The following is a 25062-nucleotide window of genomic DNA, read 5'->3' as shown; positions in this document are numbered from 1 at the left end:
TAGTAAAATTATGAAGAATCATTGACATTCTTATTGCTAATTTATCATTATTAAGTTACAAGAATAACTCGTAAAAATACAGTTAATATTCTAATTATAAACGAGAAACACGTTAGATTGTGTCCCGCTATCCTGGAACGTTATACAACCTTGCTTCAGAGATTGTAATGATTGTAGGACGAGAAAAACAATAGGAATGACGAGAGAAACAATAGGAATTTCTTGTAATAAACTGTCAAACATCTCAGTGCGTCACGCTAATTTCTAATAGTAAACAGTCACATTAATAGATATCACTACGTTCGCTATAACTTACCTGCGTGATGCTAATAGATGTAGCTGCTAAGAGGATGACTGTATAACGAAGTCTTTGAATATTATAAAATACATAAAGTTTCAGGTGGTTGAGAGGAAATTTAAAAAAAAATAAAAGTATTATATGTAATCAGTTAAAACTTTTAGTAATTAAACATGATTTGAAAGTATAGTATACAGCACATCGAAAGCTCTGGCACATGGACTTAGTTAAAACAAAGTAAAAAATAATCAATATAATAGTCATAATACCTTTAATGTCTTAACTTTGGCCCTTCTTTGGTGAAACGTACACCAGTAATATTGGAGTATGTTTAGTACAAGCGGTCCAGAAGCACGTAAAAAACACAAAATTTACAGGAGAAATGAATAAGGCAAGTACTTAGACCTAACATAACGTAACCAAATCTAATCTAACCTAACATAAACTAACCTAAGCTGACCTGAACTAACCCAAACTAACCCAATATTAGTAGAAATAAGCGAAATTCTATCATTTTTTGGAAAATTTTGCGGGACTCCTACACTAATTTAACATAAACTAACCTAACCTAACCTAACCTACTCTAAACTAACCGAATGTGAACAGAAATTACCAAAATTTTAACATTTTTTAGAGAAAAGAGCTGGACCCCTTCTGCTAAACATAGGCCGTAATATTTTAGAAAAAAGTCTAGTAATAAATTCAAATCAGTGTTAACCAAATGAGATGTCTGTTTTTCTTTGGATTCAAAGCGGAGGCACGGTAGCGTAGTGGTAGAATGCCTACTTCTGGTGCATGAGGTTACTGGTTCGATCCCCGGCTAAGTAAGTTTGTCCGTGGGTTTTTTCCGGGGTACTCTCGTTTCCTTCCACATTTTCATTCCACCATTTTTTCATTATCATTCACCAGGGTGTCTATCAGTCACGAAATTCACGAAAAAGTCACGAAATCAGAAAACGTTCATGAAAGTCAAGAGAAAGTCACGAAATTTAGCTTTTGGAGTCACGATTTTTTGTATCTGTACAAAAAAAAAGTGTAGCCTGGAAAATTTTGTTTCATAAAATGTCAAAAATCACCACCAAAGATGTATATGGGTCGGCTTTAGACGCCACCAAATCGCAAGTAAAAGACCGCTTCTATTGCTTTATTGAAAATTCGGCCTAATTCGAAACCAAATTCGCTCTTGAGAATGTTACGAAATTTTATGGTTTGGTAAAGAAAAGGTCACGAAAAAGTCACGAAATTTTCATTTTTGAATTTTAGTAGACACCCTGTTCACTTACCTTAATTATCGTCTCCCTTAGCCTAACAGGAGATAAACTGAAAGATTTTATTTCATTTCATTTTCTTTGGACTTAAGTTATCCACAGATTAAAAAAAAAAAAAAATGGCAAGTCTCAACTATTTTCCGGGCTAAACCCACTATCTTTGACAACGAGATAAATATTGCAAGATTATAGAAATTATGTATTGTTTTATTTTTTGTTTTACTGGTTTTGATTTCGGTAAAGGAGAACTAAGGAAATTTATTTATTTATTTGTTTGTTTTCATGAGAGTTTTATTGTCACAATACTGTTTCTAAGCTATCGTAGTAAAATTTTCTCACACACACACACATACAAAATCATGATGTTAAAGATTATCTGAGGGAATGCTCCTACATTGATTTTAACAACAGACCAGGTCGTTGTTGAGGATTTGTTCTCTTAAAACTACTTCATATAGGGTCTACTAATACGATTGGAATGGAACGCACACATTGCACACTTCGTCGTCACACATTTTAGAGAACACTACTTTCGGCAATTTATTTGAGCTATCTTGTGAATGAATTATGAACTTCGCACGCAGTGTTGCTCATTTAGCAGTAATTTTCAGTTGTTGATTAGCTAGAATAAATGTGGTTCAGATACTGGCTAATTTTGGACAATTCTGCATCCATACTTGCCAATTTGTAGCCATTTATTCACAGTAGAATTGGATCTCTTTTCCTATCAAAAATTCTATTAGAATAATATGAATTGAAACTATTCTTCTATCCTTTTGCTTGTAGCAGCATTTATGATATTGTCACATTGGAGTAAACAATCTACTTCTATCACTTTAGCCTATGCGTCGCGCCAAATCGGAGTTTTGGAAACTCCTCTTCCGTTAGTTAATTTTTAACTTGACTGGCACTCCTTGATACGACACTGCTTTTAATAATAAGCTAAAATCAAACTTTGGAACAGGCTATGCCAGTGCAACGCCTGCAACGGCACGTATAATACTCAATTCTACGAAGATTGATTCTGGGCCACCAATCCTGCCCCCTTAAAGTTTCCTTGGACTCTGTATTTGCATTAAAATTCTTTATGATGTCTTGTTAGATTAGATATGACAAAGAAGCACGTATAAGCTGAACGCCCCCATGCTTCCAGAGTTATAAAGAAATTTGCGCCACTACCCAATTCTTTAAGGAAAGTTATAGCCTTATATCATTGTAATTTGTATCAATAAAGCATGGAACAAATGTGCCACAATATCATTGGCGTTCAGCCAGTAAAAAAAAAAAAAAAAAAAAAAAAAAAAAAAAAAAAAAAAGTAAAAAAACAGTAAAAAAATCATTAGAATCTTGATAAAATTTCGGCGAAACGGCACTATGAAAGCTATATTTTTCCTTAGATATAACTTCTCAATGTTACTATATTTAATACCTGTATCTGTTGAGTAAGAGCTGTATAACATGCGTTCTGAAATATTTATATATTATAGTCTGCTGAATTCCTTGTCTAATGGTATTATATCTGGTTTGTTGCAGGCTATTTTGTGTCGGCGATTACAGGTTGGTTTCCGTATACATAATATTTTAAACATTATTATTTATATTTATTTATTTAACTAGAATTTATTTTGTGTGTGGGTGTGTGTCTGTATAGCTTCTTTTTTGTATTTAGTTAATTGGTTTTCTTTTGTTGTGTTAGATTCAAACACATAATTGTTGCTGTAGCAGTGGTTTGCGGTGTGTGATTGTACCAATGTTACCAAATTTGTTTTTGCTGGATGTTTTTGTTGTATCTATAGTAATAGGCCTATTGTGTAGCAGTTGAAATATATTATTATTAGAATCAAACAGTCATTTCAAATTTTGCTTTGGCGGGGAATGGGAGGACTAACGATATAGGTAGAATATCGCTTTTTTCATTAGTACATGTCCATACTATGGATTTACAATATATCTTATAACTCAAATTCAGGAGAGGGTGCAATTGCCCTCCCAAAATAACGCCACTGATTAAAATCATAGTACGTTCGTTACTCCACACGATAACTCTTGAATTGTAATAATACGTTCGTTACCCCATACAATAACTCTTGAATAGTAATGTTAATACGTTCGTTACCCCATACAATAACTCTTGAATTGTATGTTAATACGTTCCTTACTCCACATGATAACTGTTGAATGGCAATGTTAGTACGTTCGTTACTCCACACGATAACTCTTGAATTGTAATATTAGTACGTTCGTTACTCCACACGATCACCCATAATTGCAATGTTAATACATTCGTTCCAAAGAGCTATACGAAAGTAAAATAGGAATAGAAAATGAAGTTGAAACACGGATCTGATGAAGTGAGCACTAAAGCTCTTAAGTAAAATGCGGTCATAACTTCAAGAATGTATGGAATTGAAAGGGAATTTAGGTGCCGGAATTTGATATAGAAGAAGAAGATTCCCCCCAGAATTCCCAGTTAAATATGGTTTCCTCAAGTATCCTCCTGAAAAAAGTTTCAAATTAGCAAGAATGATACAAATTACAAGCTTCCATGTAATTTATCCTTTTTCGTTTTGCTTGTATGATAAAAAACTAAGGTTAAGTATTCTTGTGGTAGAATGTTCATATTCTTTTGCCAGGAAATAATAACGACAACGTGATTTAAACCCGAGACATCTCTGTATCTATATTGCTTGGTTCAGCTAGCATAAATATCGTATCTAAATTTTGTAGTCTGATTACTTATTGTAATATTAGGTAGGATTAGATAGTTAGAGATTGGTATTGTAGCACTTTTAATAGGGATGCGCACGAGACGAGTCGAGACAGGATATTTCTGACAAAATTCGAGTCGAGACACGGCTCTTCCAATAGAGAAATATACATTTTTCGAGTCGAGACATAACTTTTACAGCACATTTTCGAGACGAGACAGTCACAAATCTTATCTCGTGTGCATCCTTAACTTTTAATAATTTATAGGTAAATTTGGATGATGTATACCCTTGAGTATTAATTAATGGCATAATGGTATTTAAATATTCAAATTATGTATGAGTAGAGTTGCTCACGAGACGGGACGAGAAATAGAGTTTTCATCTCGTTTCTTTTTTAGAGTGAAGCCGCTCTCGAACGCGAACGCTTAACTTGAGTACAGAGCAGTCCCCTGTACTCAACTTAAGCGTTCGTTTCTCCGGATACTCCTGACACGTTCTTAACCAAATATGACATGGTTATTCGAGAGCACAGTCTGAGTGTCGTAAGGAGTAGCATTGTCCCGATCGGATATACTATTGAGGAATAATCACCGAAAAACGGAATCCAATAGACTTGACCTCGGAAAAGCATTTGGGGCGCCAATTCGCGAATAACAATGAAAAATAGAATTTCAGCATTAGAAATAGTCCCTTTCGTTTGTTCTGCAGATACAATTTTTGAAAGCTATTATGGATTTTTCTTTGATACGCTAAATTCAACTATTTGTATGTCGTATTCGTTCACGAAAACAATTAATGCACCAAAAAATCTATGAATAATCAATAAAGGTAAATCTTTTCGCTCCAAATTCGCAATTATTGCATACCTAGTTAATATTTATGCTTGTCTTTTGGAAGTAGTTGTACTGGAAGAGTTTTACACTTAGTATACACGTTTCAAATGCTATATAGGTATAACGAATTATTAGTATTGATCTTTCTCTCTCTTTCTCCCTATATATATATATATATATATATATATATATATATATATATATATATATATAGTGGTAGGTAACTTCACCGACAAACTTTGGGAGGCGATTCCTTATACGAAATGAAAGGAAAAAGTTCTAATAAACATGGGTCGAAAAATGCCCCCTTTCAAAGTTATGATCCATTGAAAATTTGAAAAATCATGTTTCAAAACTCCCTAACTTAGAAACTATAGGACCTATTCCAAGCGGTTTAAGGAATTACACAGGAACTAGTCTGTTCTCTATCTAAATATCCATTTTTTACCATCTTCCGTTATCGGTGAAAGCCACTGTAAAAAGGAAGTTGAAATATAGGAATACTCCTTTAAGTACTAGTGGTGCGTTCATTTCGCTGGTACCGATGGATTCTGAAACATGGATATTTAGATATAGCGTATAGCAGTTTCTGTGTAATTCCTTAAACCGTTTGGAATAGGTCCTATAGTTTCTAAGTTAGGGAGTTTTGAAAAATGATTTTGCGAATTTTCAATGGATCATAACTCTGAAAGGAGGCATTTTTCGGCCCATGTTTATTAGAACATTTTTCTTTCATTTCGTATAAGGAATGCGCCTCCCAAAGTTTGTCGGCGGAGTTACCTACCACCCTGTATATTACGAAGGTTCCGTAACCAATGTTTATACCCAAACGAACATAAGAGATTTTACATGGTTTTACATGAAACATGTAACTTCTGATTTACATGAAACTTCTTCTCACTTTTCACAGGTATAAGTAATATAACAGAAGTAACAGTATACAATTAATCAAATATTAAACAAAACTGTTCCAATAAAAAATGAATTCATGTCGAAAGTAATTGCCTTACTTTATATTGTAGACAATGTTTTTTAATAAAATGTATTCAGATTATATAGGTAATATAGTACGCTTTTAATGCAGTGGTGCCCCCCCTCATGTCCATGACGCACCCCCCCTTCAATTGTCTATCCGTAGGTGTTCCTCCATGAAAAAAAAATCTTTTCGATTAATTTTTACACCCCCTCAAACATATTTATATAGATTTTTACCCCCCCAAATATTTCAATGACGCAGTTTGCGTCATAGCCCCCCCCTTGTGGGCACCCCTGTTTAATGTATTAAATTGCAAGATCAATATTTAAATCATATTTGTAATTAGAGTGTATTGTGTAATGAGCTTGAAAAAATCTTAATTGTGTTCGTACAATCATTTCATCAATTTATATTTTTGTTTTCTACTATGAGCCATGTAACACTAAATTTTCATTTCGTCTCGGAAACTACACGAAAATTATCATTATAGAAAAATATTTATTAATGGAGGAAACAAACCGATTTTAACACATCAATTATTCTGTAGATGCGAATTCGATTGTGTTCCTAGGTATTTTAAAATGTACTACTCGTCTCATTTTCAAAACAAGCCGATAAACTTCTCGTGTCAATGTCAGCCCTAAGGAGGAGAGTAATAATCCAGTAATGACATAAGAAAGAGTAAAAATAGTTCTAACTTGCAGATTAGTGTATTAGTAGAGATCTTACTTTGTAGTATCCCAGTAAGCAAGCACGTATACAGTAAGTCTAAGTGTGTGCTTAATTCTCATTGATAGACTTAACCTTAGAAATCCCTCTGTGTATGGCTTTGCCAAGTGTAAATTTTAAGTTATGCTTCGAGTCCAGATAGCCTTGACGTATAATTCTGTGTATGCTTAGATCAGATGTAAGAATAAAGGCTGCACAAGAACGCTTGCGTGTTAGACTTTGCCTCAGATGTTCTCTCTGTGTATGGCTTTACCAAGTATAAATTTTAAGTCATGCTTGACAGGTGTGTCAATTTAAAGCACTTTTAAATCTAGCCTTATATTATGTATTAGCCTATTGTCAAGTCTGAAACAAGCTTGCAATCGAGAAACTAGCAAGTTTTATATATATATATATATATATATATATATAATTGGTGAAAAGTCTGCAGCCATGTAAATCCAGACTTGTGCAAGCCTACAGACTTGGTTTTGCAGGCTTGAATAAAGCTATTAAAGGTCTAGAATGTCATTGAGGATATTATGTAGCTTAATTTAACATAATATTTTGTTATTGAAAACTGTGAAAATAGTTAGGGAAGCTACTCTAATCTAACCGAAGAGATAAAGTCATATAAAATATTTTATTTTCAAACACCTTTTCGTGATTTCTGCCTACGAATATTGATATAATCAAATATGAACAACGTTATTTTTATAAGAACGTCGCAAAAACATTTCTTGACTTTTGTCACACAAAGCTTATACCTACAATCTTATTGGACTAACAACTGTCTCTTGGTTTAGTTAATTTCTCCTTTCGTTTCTCGGTTTGGTTTCTCTTTCCAGCACTGAGGCTACAAGAGACGTAGATCTACAGCTTGATGTGGGATACGAACCACGTACTATACAGTTTATACTAAGAATTGATCTTTCACATATGAAAAGAATGTATGTTAGCAATTTAGACTCGAGGAAACTGTCTTTACTCCGATAATAATGTGAAGTTTCCGTCAACTTTCCGTAATTCTATTACACAATTGAAACCAATACCAACGTGCAGGTCATTTTATGGTAGGCACCACATTTGAAAATATATTTCTTTAATATTACAAATTTTTGGCTTAAGTTTAGAGTTGCCCCTCCAGTCTGTAAGTGCCCTTGGACTTTGCAAAAAATAGTGCTTAAAATATTAAACATTATTACATTTCACTTAACTTTAGTACTCCGTTGGCTTTACAAAAATTTAAAAGGTTTTCTTCATTATTTTTGAGCATCCATTACACATGTTCGCCATATTCGCCATATTTTACAACTACCATGCTGCTGAAACCTTCCGCGAATGCTTCCGCATCCGGCAAATAGTACTAACTTCCACATATCTTTTCTCGTATTAAACATAACTCTCATGCCGAACTTAAATTCCTAAACATCAAATAAAAACTTCAAATTATCATTTCTTACCTCATTTCTTCTGTAAATTTTCCTGATTTTTATAAAAAGCGGAGGGGTAACTCTAAACTTAACCCAAATTTTTTTTCAAAGATAAACAGAAAGATAATCTCCTGCACTTACGAGATAAAATGGAACTTAAAGCACAGATGCACTGCAACAGCATAATCTTTTCAAAGTTTCATAATTCTCAGGCATCTAATTAGAAAGTAACAGTGTTGTTCACGTGACAGGCATTAAAAAGAGGTAAAGGCACTGTTTGTGATTGTTGAATGACTGACTACCAGCAGCGTCATCTCTTTATTCTCATTACTATTTGTATTCTTCAGTTCTGCAAAGCAGTTTTTGTTTGTTTTAAATGTATTAACTGTGGCATCAGACAACTTTATTAAGAGAATATTTTAGTATTCATCTGCAGTCGAGAAAAATGATAAATGTAAATGAATGTGCTCGGGTTTCTTAAAATTTTTATTTATTTTTTTTTTTTTTGTCTTAATTTGAATTTGTACCAAGGGTACAGCTTAATAATACTTGATTCGATTTTGTGCGATATAACAAGATCAAACTCTTGACGAGTCTTAACAGAGGAGATGGTAAATTTTTTGTTACCATTTGGCCACTTACTCTTATATTTTGGAAATCTGTCATAGCTCCACACTGTGAAACAAAACTCATTTGTTAGACTTTGTAACTATGCTATACATAAGTATCGGAAGTATTATAGAGAGGTTTTGTCCGTCCGTCTAACTCTCTATTCAAGCCGGAAGTGGTACAAATTAACCATTTCCGGTTTCAACATTTATCACCCTAGCAGAAAAATTAAAATAGCGGTTGTTTTCTGCAATCAATTCAGTGTTTCAAGACAACCTATCACCACAACTTGCAACACTTTACCAAAACCGGAAATGGTTAAATTTACTTCTACTTCCGGTTTCAAGACTGATTTTCATTGATCAAAAACGGTGAGAGATATCGAGATGCGGTTTTCTACAATTGATTAAGCGTCCCAGAAATAAGTTCTCACCACCCCGTTAACCCTCTATTCAAAACAGAAGTGGTTCAAATTAATTATTTCCGGTTTCAATATTTATTGCCATAGAAAATAAATGGTAATGAATAGCGACAAGTGTTTTTCTGTAATCGATTCAGGGTCTCAGGATTATATACCATCACAAGCAAGAACACTGAATCACCAAAACCAGGAAGTGGTTAAAATTTAGTACTACTTCAAGTTTCAATATTGATTTTTGTAGGGCACAAACGGTAAGATACATATATCGAGATGAAATTTTTCGTAATCGATACTGCTTCCCAAGAGGAAGAGTCTATCTCCTCCGTTAACCATCTATCAAGTTCGAAATTGATTCAACTTAACGGTTTCCAGTTTCAATCTTAATCGCCATAAAAAAAAAAAAAAAAACAGTAAGACATAGCAAGCTATGGGTTTTTGATATGGTGTCAGCGTCCGAGGAAGATATTCTATCTTTGATCTTAATAATCAAAGTTAGCGCAACCAGTAGTTATAAAACCGTTTGGAAATGTATTATTATTTATCTATTTATTTGTACTGTAGTTTCACAGTGTACAACGAAACACACTTGTTTTAAATGAGAAATCTATATTCCAAATTTCATGTCCCTATCCTTCCCAGATTTGGAGATATAGACATCTTTGCTTAATATACAATATAAGTCATGACCGACTGACTAATCAACACTGAGGCCAAACCGCTTAAGCTAGAAACTTCAAATATTGACAGTGCAAAGGGTTTGTGACGTAAGGTACTACTAAGGAAGTTTTTAAAAAAATGACAGGGAAGTTAGGAAATTGAGGTGGTAATTATTAGTAAAATACCCATGTCTTCGAATATCTAAAAGGTAGAGACATGAAATTTGAGATATGTACTTCTCACTTAAAATAATTAGAGACATGAAATTTGAGATATGTACTTCTCACTTAAAATAATTAGAGACATGAAATTTGAGATATGTACTTCTCACTTAAAATAATTAGAGACATGAAATTTGAGATATGTACTTCTCACTTAAAATAATTAGAGACATGAAATTTGAGATATGTACTTCTCACTTAAAATAATTAGAGACATGAAATTTGAGATATGTACTTCTCACTTAAAATAATTAGAGACATGAAATTTGAGATATGTACTTCTCACTTAAAATAATTAGAGACATGAAATTTGAGATATGTACTTCTCAATATAATTAGACACATTTTTCACTGTTTCTTCCCTTATCAAGAGAAAAGGGAGGGACTACAATTGTTATAACAGGAAGACCATATCTTGAAATTCTTCTAAATTAGAGACATAAAATTTAAATATTTAGACTTTTCATTTAATATAATCAAAGATGTGTTTCAGCATTTATTTTTAATATTTATCTTACAAGGGAAGAAGAAAAAGGGGAAAGAAAATAAAATGAAATCTTTAAGTTTTACGTTCCACGATTATGCCGGTTAGGCTAAAGGAGACAGTGATAATGAGAAATGAATAAAGTGGTGGAATGAAGAAAGTGGAAGGAAACGGGAGAACCCCGAGAAAACCCACGAGCACGTGTTTGTCCACCACAAAGTCCACACGGCGCGAGCTGGCATCAAACCAGAGACCCCAAACACCGGAGGTGAATGCTCTACCACTGAGCCACCGCGACCCCCGGGTAGAAGAAAGAGTATGCTAGTGTTAATATAAGATTTTTTAAAATTTATTACCACCAGCGACGTAATGGGACTTGTACGGAAGTATACGACATATAATTGCCAATTTTTATAGCTCCGTGTATACACATCTTAAATTTATGAAACAATGAGTGCATACTGGGTGGGTATATGCTATACTTTTGAAAATGAATGAGAGTATACCTACCAAAAGTTCTAGCATCATGTAGTTAATTACCACAGTATAGTTTGGTTTGTTTGGTTGGGGGTGTAGCGTTGATAGGGATGAAATATGAAGAACGTTATTTTGGTAGTGTAACGTCGCAAAAAATAATAATAATAAATTGTCTGATTCTTCTTATAACAATGTATTGGACTAATTAATAACACTCTCATAGTTTACCAATTTTTTTCTTTTGTTTCACTTGCTTGTTTCTGGTTTTTTGTTACCTTTTGAGTACTAAGGCTATATGAGACGTGGACCTACACTTTAAAATGGAATCTGAACCACCATAATGTGTTCAAATTCCAAAGTTCTTTCACCTGGAGTTAAACCCGAGACTTAATGCATCAATTAGGAGATACTACAGTTAGTCATTGACGTCTATATCCAGCAATACTTAGACCGGTTGTAAAGGTTTGGTTAGGTGATAGTTGTTTTATCAACGACCTAAGAAAAATAATAGACTATGCTGAAGACAGTGAAGAAGATCGCGTGATTCCATGTACGGGTTATTCCGGAGGGGCATTTACAGTAAGACAAATTATATATTCTCCATTATAGGCAACCAACATTGCTTTGCTGCTGTGCACGTTGAATAGAAGCTCGGGAGTGTTACATATTTTAAACGAGTTATAGATAGTCATTAGTCATGATAGTGATAATGATAATGTATTGAATAATTTAAAGAATTTTGCCGAATAAGAAAATCTACTCATCCTTGTATTATAGGCAACCAACATATCTTTGTTATCGTGCATGTTGCATACAAGCTAGGGAATGTTAGTATTTTAAACCAGATATAGCCACCGTTACCCGTGATAACGTTAATGGATTGAATAAAATCACTTTCATTCAAGAATTATCGTGTGCAATAACGGACTGTCAGATCAACAATGCTTATTGCAGACGATGTGCTGACAACACATAATTGAATTAAAAGTTATCTAGCTATTTCTTCATGATTTGTAATGCCATTTAGTTTTAGTACTGATGGAGCTAACAGCATCTGTATAAGATTAGTTAAATGATTATTTCCTTCTTATAAAAGTTATTTTCTTCAATCGGACAATAAAATTTATGACCACAAAATGTTCACGCTTATAAGCAACGTAACTGTAATTATGAGCGTGTTTCTTTCATATTTGTAGGTATTCGTCATGCATATTCAACAAATAGATATATAGGCATATATGGTGTGTTCAGTGCACAAGCAAATCAAGTCTACTTTTTGGTCATTTGCATCATCTCTATATGAAGCTCATTTGAGAGTTTAAAAGATTCCATACGTTGTATAGCTCATGTAATGTAAAAAGTTGTGTTAACATTTCTACAAACTTTATTATGTCTCTTCTCCTTACGACTTTGGTAATTGTACTTGATTCCGTTCTACTCTGAATACCCCATATACTACTTGCGTAAACTAAATTTCAATGGCATAAGGCCTTTTGCACACAAGATGAATTTAATTATTTCATTTTCACTCATTACATCTATTCGATAGATTTAATTTAAGACAGACCATCATGTCTCTACAGTAAATGCACTGTTAATTTTAAAGTATTATAGTAACGAAAGTACCCCCAAATCGTAATATGTATGTATTGGCATGTTCTTTTTGTATTACAACACAAGTAATGTTTTGTACTTACATTTAGAAAATTACGAATTAGGTTTAAATGGTCTAAGAAAAGGTCTGAAGTCATTAAATTTATTGAAATATCAGCTGTCCCTTATTCGTCAATTAGGATGTTTTCTTGCGATCACAGTTCTGTCACCGTTTTTTGTGTTCGCACGCGCGTTAGGATATTCATTGTGACAATGTTGAAGAGTCCGTCTTGATAACTCAACAAATCGTTCAAATTCATTTAGTACGATTACGATTTCATAGATCCACTCTAACACGATTATCTTTTTTTGGTTCGATTCATCTTGATAAACCAACATAGATATTTTTATAAAAAGGCCTTGTGTCCATCTTAAACATAAATTAAACATAACTTTCTTACAAGGCTGTCTGTATTCTTTATTATAAATTAACGAGAAATGTAACAGTTTCGGAAGTATATCACTTCCTTTTTCAGACTACTATTTCAACTGAAATCATAGATAACATAGATTAACATAGATAACGTTAATTTATAATAAAGAATACAGACAGCCTTGTAAGAAAGTTATGTTTAATTTATGCTTGATAAACCGTTTTGATGCAACCACATTCAGACCAGTTAATTGTTATGCTTATGCGTCAGCAGTGATAGATTATTTAGCCACACATTTGGCAGTGAGACGCCGCCCACACGTACAATAATAGAGCTGTACCAATTTTAGCTCAAGAAGGGTGACTATCTTTTTGTCTTGTGCGCTTATCTCGCTACATTAATTAAGCATTTATGTATTAGTACTCACACTTTATCAATTACACTTTTTTCAATATTCAATGCTACATAAAAATTCTTGCAACCACATCTGTTATAATTGTATGTGATCAGGCCCGTAGCCAGCTCAAAAATGTAGGGAGAGCCGGTAGAAGTTGGGGGGGGGGGCGAATCAACCATATTAAAGTTCATTTGCGAGCCTACCGTGAAAATTTTAGGGGGACCAGTACAAATTTAGAGACCCCTCTGGATACGGGCCTGTATGTGATACTGTTATAGACATTGCTACATTGTTTCATTACTGTGCTATTCTGCATATTTGAATGTCAATATAATAAATACCTCAATATCACCAGAACTAAAAGAGAAAATAACACAGATTGATTTATCATTCATTAGCAAAAAATATCATTGATAATTACTTCTCTGGCTGAAATATTGTATTCAGTTGTCAGTTAAGGTTCTGTTCAATTAAATTTGTTAATTTAATTTAATATGTAGTTAACGGTAAGAAATTTGAGCAAAAATGGTATAATCGTGGTTAAAATTTGCACTGATTATAGGTAGAGTTCCAGTGAATTCAAAACATTTGTGACCAAACAATAAATATACGTGCTTTTTTCTGATTCTTCTTGCTCTATTTTTCTGGTTCTATTATTCTCTCTCTATTTTTCTGGTTCTATTATTCTCTCTCTATTTTTCTGGTTCTATTATTCTCGCTCTATTTTTCTGGTTCTATTATTCTCGCTCTATTTTTCTAGTTCTATTATTCTTTCTCTATTTTTCTGGTTCTATTATTCTCGCTCTATTTTTCTGGTTCTATTATTCTCGCTCTATTTTTCTGGTTCTATTATTCTCACTCTATTTTTCTGGTTCTATTATTCTCGCTCAAACGTATCAATAGATGAACAGAGGTTGTACTAGAGACTTCATTCATATGCTTGCACATGACATTGTTTGAAAGTTATACTCATGCTAATTGTAGAGCATTATCCGCCGGACCTTTTGAAAAAAAAAATACCACTAACTTCTGTGAAAGTGTGGTCAAGCTTGTGTGTTTATGCTTATAATATTTATTTCAAGTTTTGGCAGGAATTTGTAACGAAACTCTTCTAAAATATAAGATTTTTCCTTAATGATTTTATGGGAGGAACATAAATTTCGGTAACACGGAACATTTACGGTTAAATATCTGGTGCTCCAAATTACTGACATTCTTTTTGTGTCTCTTTTAACTAATAACTGAAAATTTTTAGAATAAAATGTTGGATTATTTCGATTTTTTTATTATTATATTTAAGAAGACTAAACTAGATGTTTCGAAACTTATAACGAATCAACCTATCGTTCTATGAAGATAACATCTTTTTTTAAATGTATTTATCAAAATATTGAGTTGCTGGTATAGAAACTGAAGTTAAGGAAAAAGTGAATAAATATTGTCTGTACGGAGTAGTTCAATCAGGCCTCCGGGAAAGAGATGGCGTTTGTAATCGGGACTTACTCGGGCTCGCTCAGACTCAGGCTCACTATTCTCAAAGAGACTCGCGCTCACGAATCTCAAAAGACTCACACTCACTCAGACTCACACCTGCTCGAGTTCGGGTCTGATATTCTCAATGAGGTTTACACTAGCTCACACTCGCTCCCAATATCCCCATTGAGGCTCGCACTTAGGCTGTAGTTTGCTATAAACTTTAAAGGACTTATGCTCACAGGCTCGAGCTCATTCATTGAGCTCTAAGCCGATTGAGCCAGAGCTCGCGATTTATGATATATCAATTCCAAAAGATGCGGAGATAATGACTCACACTTATTCGTCATAAGCAACATAAGGCACCCCCAAGCCCCTCAGTTTTTCCAAACACCCTTCCTATCGTGGTTGTGGAAACTCTTGAAACGTATTGAAGCGAGGGTAGAATCAGAAATAAACCCCATTCTTACTGAGGGCTCGTCCAATTGGTAAATAGTTTACCAATTACGCCACCGCGGCCCTGAAAGCTAAAGTTGAGTTTCTTTTTAGACGGAAATAATTTTAATGTTACAAAGGAGGATATTTCCAAAACTTTCAGGTCTGAAATGGTACGGAAATATCGTACCATTGATAATAAGCCATTCATGAAATCTAGTGCCATCTATGGAAAAATTAAAGTATCAGTTTCAACTGTATAGCTGTGTCCGTTCGTTGGAGGCAGTCATTTGAATCAGCTCACAGGCTGATATACTGTGAGTTGAGCTCGCTTACTGCATGATAATACTCCAGTACACACAATTGTTGTTACCGAGGCTGCAGTGAGTACCCGCCTTTCAACCCAAATCTAGCACTGTAGCCTCGGCAACGACAGTCGTGGGAAATGTAGCTTTGCAATGCAATATGCGAGTTCAATGCACAGCGACTCATTTAAATGACCCTCCAATAAACCGACGCTGCGAGACAGTTGAAAATCATACTTTATTTCTTCTATAGATGGCATTGTATCCCATCAGCGGATCGATATTTCAGTGTCAGGTAGTAAACGTATGGAAATACCCTCGTATTTAAACGTATGTATCAAATTGCGTTAAAGTGACCATGATCATTATCAAATATATTTAAAATTGGTTATATTATTTTTTGGTTAATATTAATAATTAATTTAGAAGGTTCGTGTATATCTATTTGGAAATAAGCTCTGTAATACTTATATATATATTCATCGAAAGTTGTATACTCAGCAAAACATGCAGTGAAATGTACCTTCATGTACGGTGGGATTCCGCCAATAGGTGCCTACTAGATCGATGCCTCTTCGGATTATCCAAAATTCCCACACTTTTACTACAGTACGTACTAATACAACTTGAGGTTCCAAACACATCGTGTGCTCTGAATTGTGGCATATTATCTTGCTACCAGTTGTTCTAAGGATTAAAGACAATATCTCTTTGGTTAAATACATTTACAAAGAGCAAAGAGTGAGACACATTAAAAGAAAACGGAAATACTCATAGTAAATAATTTTTCAAAGAATAGAAAGTGGGGTCCAGAAAGTTTCTAAACCTCACTATGTAACTGAAATATAACTGATTGAAAAATGTACGCTTCTGTCAATTACTTGAAATATATTTAGTTTTATTGCTTCAGATAATAATGTTAGTAATACAGAGAACGAACAACTCCACATGCATTGTACTTGATATAGTGGTTTTGGTAGTAAGTGCAAAAAATGTCCAATTTACATTGGATTTTAAAAAAATATATACCTTTTGAAAATGGAAATGAAATTAAATTTTTCTCATGATTACGCACCGAGGCTAAGATAGGTGCTGATGATGATAGTGTATGAAATGGTCGCATGGAGAACATGGGAGGAAACGATAGAACCCCGAAGAAACCCATGCACAGTGTTTGTCCATCACAAAAGCACTTGACATGAGCTAGAATCGAACCAGAGACCCTATGTAGGGTACCAGAAGTAAGAGCTCTACCACTGAGCCACCTTAGACCCCATATACCTTATGAATAAAACCTAATAAATAGTACTACATGTTAACCTGTCTGTTGATTTATAGCCTACTAATTGTTTCCTTGAAGTCTTCGATTCGTATGCAAGTTGCACATTATTATAAATTATGCAATTCGTATTCGTATATACTCTAGCGACATCTCTTGGAGTCAGGTAGAAGGCAGTGCAGTTAGTGACAACTGTTAGCGTGACTGATACCTGCTGGAAATTAGCGTGGCTGACAGACTGAGATATTAGATGTTTAGGCAACCCTTAATTCTTAAATTTTTTAAAGTTTGCATATTAGTTTGCATTTTCATATTACCCACAAACTTATATGTTTTTGTAATATGAATAGGATATGGTACTCATAATAGACACGAGATTTATATTCTTATACTTAGTTTGGTATATTTAGGGCAGATGTTTCCAACGCTATACTCTGTGACAGCGCTTTGCTCCCATTCACAGCAAATTACGTAGATTGGAAAAGGATCAGGCTGAAGTGTGATAAAAGATAGGCAAATAAGAACATCAATGGTTTTGCGGATACGCTATTCTGGGGTCCAAACTTGTACACTACCAATTGTTGTTTTATTCTACTCACTTACTTCCTACCCTCCCTCTTTTGTTTTTGTTTAGTATGTTCTCCCTCCAATCGGAAATATGTGCTCGTATGTCATACAATAGCTATAATGTTGGAAGATTATCCGAAATTTCGGTTTAACAGATATCGAATTAGCTGTTTTCTAATGCATATCTTTTTGTAGTAGGATAATATACTCGTAGCACTTAAACATTTCATTCAGACATATTTGTGTATTTATTTTCATCATTTCATGTAGACTGCAGTAAAAAAAGAAATACATTATGTTATGTATGTGTGTATGAGAGTGAACATGTGCTATCGAGGACAAGTTTCAAGATATACAGACATAAATTAATGTAAAAAAAAATCCATAATGTTTGAAGTGAACCAAATTATGATATAATGGAAAGACAAAGTTGAACCTGCCAGATGTTCCTATCTGGAATCCATTTATAAGTTAAAACTAACAGACTTTTATTTATTTAGTTACGTATTTAGTAAAAACAATTTAGATCAAATTGGAATCTATTTTAATGCAAAATCCTTATACTTTGATTTTACTTTAAAAAAATAATTGAGACTAAATAATTATTATATACGTAGGATGTTTTCTTACTTCGATGGGTTAAAATAATTTATGTACAAAAAATGTTTAATGTTATCAAACATACTATGAAGACATGTCTTTTCCTCTTCTTCTTCTTTTTCCTCCTCCTCCTTCTCATCATAAATATATGTTCTTCGATAACTAGCAAGTGACTTGTTACAAAGTTGGAAACGTCTCTACACCCTTGGTCTCATTACATCTCTTCACTTCAAAGTTAACGAAGTGGAGTACCTGCGCCATATTAAGTTTCTAGCCCATTGATTTGTATGAGAAATTATTTTTCTGTTTTCTTTGAAATGATAAGGAATTTTAATGGTGTGATCATACTGATCTTCTTTATCCTGTACTTCGTTTAAAGAAATTTGGTGTTGACATTTTTCACCTTCTAGACTAAACAATTATTCCATGAAATAATGCACACTCGTAATAAAGGCAGAAGTCATTTTGAGTGATATTTCTCATCTGATAAATGTATTTCTGTATACTCAGGAAGTAACAACATGTCCTCGGGGTCCCTTGAATATTCCATACCTGTCCCGAGACATTCAGACTCGTAGTATGAACTTAAGGGCAATGAAAGTGTCCATAGGGTTTCCCTTGGATTACAATAGGATGTACCTATCACAAGGCAAGTGATTATCCTGCAAAGAACCCACAATTCTCCTACAGGAATCCTGCAGGAAATCTCGTTTCAGAGAAATAAACGGACATTTGGATAGTCGAAATATCGTGCGACTGATTTCTTTGTACTATCCAAGAACTATACGATTATATGAAAGGACAGAAAGACGATTATATGATTGCCCTCCACCGTCGTAAAGTGAAACATGGCCATGTATAACCCCTTGACCAGATTCTAAATTCGCGTCTCACTTTCTAAGAAACCAGTCTAAGAAACCATCTTACTTTGTACTATGCATTAACTGCATCAACGTTAGGAATTGTTCTGAATTAAGTACATTTTTTAAAGCTACATTTGCTATTTGTTTTTATAAACAAAAGAACTTGTTCTGTAATAGGTAAATGGTATTAAGTTAACATGTCTAATTGCGTTTTTTGTACTATTTCAGACAAGGGTCAGGACGACCCTGCCCTTCGTGTAAACGGAAAAGGAAAGAAAATGCGGAAACCTAGAACAATTTACTCCAGTCTACAGCTGCAACAGTTGAACAGGCGGTTTCAGCGGACGCAATACTTGGCACTACCTGAACGAGCGGAATTAGCGGCTAGCTTAGGATTAACACAGACTCAGGTGAGTAGAGTTATAACCATTGTACAAGTAAATTTAATATAGAAAAAAGAAGTACGAATTGGAATCATTGACAAAAATAGTGTGATGAGAAATATTACGTATGTGTACTTGTCACTCAGGTCGAAGTTACCTGTTAAATGTTGTTGGAGCTCAATACGGGTCCTGATCCTGGGGTCGCAGGAGCTCGATAACTTCGCTTGGATATCTGACAACTAAACATACAATTCTAAATTCCCCTCAAAGATATACAGAAATTGGCACCTAGAACCAAGTAGGACTCATCTTCAAACTTCCCAATGGCCCATCTGCTTATAGACCTTTTAAAATAGCAATACTAGTTTTAAATTTTACCTAATGGTTTGGTCCCTTGTATGAGTTGGTTTTTAGAAGAAAACTCTTTTTCTGCTATACATTCCTTTAGTTGGTAAACAAATTTTTAGTTGATAAACTAGTTTAAAATATTGCATTAGATATCTTCTTTTGAATTCCCTAAAATTAAAATGACATTCTTTATTACCTGTCCTTTTGGTCACCCATGATTGGACCATTACTGTCGGAAGGTAAAGCCATACCAATGGTAGGGTATAGAAGCTCACAGACCCCCGAAAGTTTTCCATTTACATTGCGTAAAACACATCTTAACATTGTTTTGAGGTTTCTGCAATAAGGCTTCTTGTTTTCGCTTAAATACCGTATAGCTTCACCAATTCGTTTTTTTTTTCTTGTATGGTCTTGAAAAAGAAAGTTACGACGATTATACTTCTATTAAATTGCAACACAGTGCCATTCACTCGTTCGTCACTTTTTAATATTCAGAACAACTTACAGTAACATTTGTCAAGTATCTATTCTGGTTCACAAGAATAAAATTTGGTCGTCAACTACTCGTATGATTGGGGCCGCTGTGGCTCTGTGGTAGAGCGTTCATCTCTGGTGCTTGGGGTTCCGGGTTTGATCCCAGCCTCCACCAAGTGAACTTTGTGGTGGACAAACACCGTGTGCCTGGGTTTCCTCGGGGTTCACCCGTTTCCTCCCACTTTCTTCATTCCACTATTTCATTCATTACTCATCATCACCATCTCCTTTAGCCTAACCGGCATAACCGTGGGACGTAAAACTCAAAGATTTCATTTCATTTTTTACTCGTATGATTATTTTTATCTTCTACATAGAAGACTAATTCCATGTTCTACACCTGTAAGGTTTGACTTTAACTTTCAGTTTAGCGTCCCTTTCAGCAGCGAGGCTATATAAAGTGTGGACCTACAACTTAACGTGGAAACCAAACCATATGATCCTCCATCGGGAATCAAACCCGGGTCTCCTACGTCAAAGACGCGTACACATAAAACTTAGGCACGAAAAAGCTCACTTATAAGGTTTACCGTATGCTATGTACACTGTATCCGTTCGTATACTACATTGTAAACATACTGTTCTTTAGTAAAATACAAAGAATCGCTGATAAACTTTATGAAATGAAATTAAAACCATTATAATCATCCATTGTGACACTAACGGTTGACAATAAAACAATAAATGATTGGTCCTTTCCCATATCAATCATTTTTAAAATATAATCATATTTCTATTCTCACAGGTAGCTAACGGTGAGATGGCCAGTGAATTTACTTTAAAAATCTACTTTATTTTCTAAAAAATTACTTTTTACATGACCTATAAACAGTTTTCAGCATAGCATACCTCAAGTGTATGAAGCTTTTTGGAAAAAATGGCACAAAGCGCGACGTAAACTTCATATACGTTAATGCAGCTGTACTTACGGAAACTTCAGAGGGCATATTAAAATTGTAATTCGTTATATTAATAATTGTTTTGCATGTGAAGTTTTCAATTATTAATACAATAAATAGAAACTTTAATATACCCTCTGAAATTTCCATAAGTACAGCTGCATTAATGTATCTGAAGTTTACATTGTGCTATTGTGCCATTTTTTTCCAAAAAGCTTTATAGATCCGATATATACTATACTGAAAAGTGTTCATGGAAAATGTTGCATCGAAGCTTTCAAGCCATGCTCACAGAATCCACTTCTGTACCATAATTAATTACCTGGTTTCTATTTACATTACAAGAACCAATGAAAAATCTTTAAAACGACTCCATATTGGTAGCGTAGAAATAATTTTCTTTTCCTGACTAATATAAGAACGTACATTTCTAAATACTTCTGAAAACGATTCATTTGACTGTACACGAATATTGAATAGTCTTATTTTGTTATAAAGTTACATGTTTCTTTCTTTGCTTATTTACGTTAATACGTCGTACAGTAGTTGTTTACGTATAACTGTGATATGGACCTGTATTTGATTAGAAACGAGAGAGCTAACTAGAATTGTTTCAGGTTATCGGGTTTGTTTGCCAGTTTTATGACGCAATATTGTTCTCCCTTCTTTTCTTCTATTATTTTTATTATTATTATTATTATTATTCCCTTTCATGTTATAAGACAACACATAGTAACAAAAGTGTCACACGCTATAATGAATTTTTTTCTTTTATTTTATCAATACATAAAAAAAGTAACATAGAGAAGAGTTGCGAGTAATCGACCAACGTTCTTACATGTTCTTTATTCCGCAAGTTTCAAGTACATTGTAATTGAGAAAATTTAAAATTATATTTTTCTTTTTACTTCTAATAGACATGGGTAATCTTTTATAGACAAATTTCTAGATATTTAAATATCGGACACTTCTAGTGTGCGGGGTCCCTGGTTCGATCCTAAGTCATGTAATTTTGTGTTAGACAACGTCGTATCAGTGAGTTTTCTCATGGATTTTCCCATTTCTTCTTATATTTACATTTCACCAATTCGTTCATAATAATTCATTTTCATTATCCATCAGTCTATTTTTTTCTTTACTCCAAACGGCATGAACGAGGGACATACTTAATGACTTTTTTTTCTATAGAGATGCAAGGAAGTTAACAATAAGTTAGCAATAAGGGTGGCCCAAAAGTAGGTATACACCCCTGCATTGATCAAATATAACATTCTAGCTTATGGTTTTATTTGCCACGGCTGTTCCAAGCTTAAGATATATCTGAAAAGGCTTTAAGAGCACATAATAAAGAAACTAAGTCTATCTGATGGATAACAATAAGAAATTATATAAAAAGCAATGAGTTGATCAGTATCAGGCTGCATACATACTTTTGTTCCACCCTATATATATATATATATATATTGTAAAGTAACGTACTATCACCTGTGAAAATATAAAATCAAGCATCCTATGAAACATCATTCCTTGTTAAAACATGCATTACATATTACTTTATATACATTATGAAACATCAAGAAAAAAATAAGGAAATTATTTTGTTGAATTTTAAATTGAACGAGCCTTCGGATAGATGAGGGCTCCGCCACCAGACTCCTGCGTTTGCTCGGACTACGGCCTTGTACCTCTTAAACCCACAATTTTTCGAAATTTTGAAGTTTCTTTTCCTATTTCAACTTTCTAAAAGATAAGATTTTGTATCTCAAGAAAACGCCCATTTAAATAACATGGTAATTTCGTCATTTTTCCAATATGAGATTATAGGTCAAAAAGAAAAGGTCCATTTAGATAACATGGGGAATTTCTTCATCCCTCCTTTAGACAGCCTAAAAGTAAAAAATATTCACTTTTGGTAATTTTCCTGTTGGTTAGTCTCGGAAGGCTACAATTGTGCCAAATCTAGTCATTGGAACCCTACAAAAACTGCCCAATAATTTTAGGATGTAGATGCCCCACACAAATAACATGGCAAAGATTATTCAATGCCCATAAACCATTCTAAAGTTGAAATTTTTAATTATGGGTGATTTACTTAAGTAATGATAACGAAAACGTACAAGCATTCCGAATTTCAAGTTTTTATTCCAATTCCAAGTACCTAAAATATGATATTACAGGTTTAAAAAAAACATCTATTTAAATAAAATGGGGAATTTCTTCATCGCCCTTTTGACTCCATAAAACTTTAAAATATTCACTTGCGGCAATTTTTCTGTTGATTAGTACCAAAAAGCTACAATCACGCCAAATTTCAACTTTCCATGTCAACCGGAAGTACATGTATTTTATGTCAGTTCATGTAGTTTTATTTATAGTTAAGATATGTACACACACTTGTAAATATATACTTGTTCATTTCTGTGTCTTTGTCTGTGTTAATAGAACTTCCAATAACTTCCTCCGTTTATTTCATATCGGAAATTTAACGCAGTAACGAGAAGAGAAAGAATGTATTTTCTATTAAATCCTATTACCCTTGTTATTACTTATAAAATACCATGAACATACTGTACCAAATGTGTTATACAAACAAACAATATTGACACAGATTTGACATAGCAATTTAAAACGATATTTGTAATCATCATCTAAGGTATTAATAATGCTGTACTGAATACATGGTCTCATAGAAAAACTAGATATTATATTTTCACCACATAATATGGATGCATGTTTTATGTGTCGGTTGTCTTTTTCCCTCTTGTGTTATGTTTGTTTACTCTGGTACATGCATGTGTTAGTGTCGGGTTTGTTTCGTGTATGTATTCCCCCAACACGATATGACACGACATGCTATTTTCCAATTTTTCAATAATGTATCCTAGTCGCAGCAAGTATATATATATATATACATATATACCATATCCAGGTTTAGATAACATCTGTATTTATGTTGACGTGATGATGCTATTACTAATTCTTAACTTATGAGATCACGCACTTCTGTACACATGTGTATGAAGGTATAGGAAATAGTACATGCGTATTCAAAACACATGCCTATTTTCCTATACAATACACATATATATTCTTCATAAACATACTCTCGTGCTTTTTATCTGTCTACTTGCTGTCTGTACATTACAGAATTACTTTCACGTCAAACAAAACCATTATTACTATAATGTACTTGTACTAGACAAATATAGTGTGTCAATATATCTGTTTACACTTATATAGCTGTTTCCATTTACTGCAAATAGTACCTAGGACTGGATTGTTTTATTGCAATATTTGACTTAATTACTGAGATACTTAAGGAAAAATTGTGGTTAGTAACTCGAAACAACTTGTTAGCTGAGTGATGAGTGGGCAGCGCATCGGTTTCTATATGTCTCGATATGCACCCTCATGTAGTTTTTTTAAAACAAAAAAAAAAAGATACATAGTAAACAAAAGTTTTATTGTAAGACCAAAATTTCATTTTTTTTTCTTTTAAGTGTTAATCGTGATAATATTGAAGAAACCGTTTTGTTTGCTTGAAGTAAGGGTAAGCTCTAATATCTCCACTCAATGTAACTTGTACAATAATGTGATAAAATACCTTTCCGTCTGGGGGAATAGTTTTACACTGTTTATTCCACGTTATTCATTAGTATAAAAGCATATTGGGAGTACCTTACCTTAGACAGTAATTAGATTAGAATACAACTCGAATAGAATGAAGGATTAAATCTACTAAGGTGGTGTATCCTTACTACCCTTATCCTTATTATTATATACATTATACAACGTTAACTATTATTGTTTACTAAGTTCAATTTAATACTTTCCTGACCATTATCCTAGAAACAAT

At 33.6% G+C, this 25062-nt stretch overlaps 1 protein-coding gene across 2 annotated transcripts in view; it reads left to right on the top strand.

Moving 5' to 3' along the window:
• The window catches only part of Dll (homeotic protein distal-less), a 152815-nt gene that overhangs the window by 45531 nt on the left and 82222 nt on the right, over positions 1–25062 (top strand). Inside the window, exons 2-3 of one of the 2 annotated variants that reach the window (XM_081735855.1) lie at positions 3100–3123; positions 19271–19452. In XM_081735855.1, the coding sequence (XP_081591981.1) occupies positions 3100–3123; positions 19271–19452 (206 nt within the window). The remainder of the gene's footprint in view (positions 1–3099; positions 3124–19270; positions 19453–25062) is intronic. The other variant, XM_081735856.1, reaches the window with a different exon arrangement.

Source organism: Thermobia domestica, chromosome 13 (genome assembly GCF_964235325.1).
Source record: "Thermobia domestica chromosome 13, izTheDome1.hap1.1, whole genome shotgun sequence".
Classification (NCBI taxonomy): Eukaryota; Metazoa; Arthropoda; class Insecta; order Zygentoma; family Lepismatidae; genus Thermobia; species Thermobia domestica.
The sequence above is the reverse complement of the archived record's forward strand: the minus strand, read 5'-3'. Positions and strand labels throughout refer to the sequence as shown.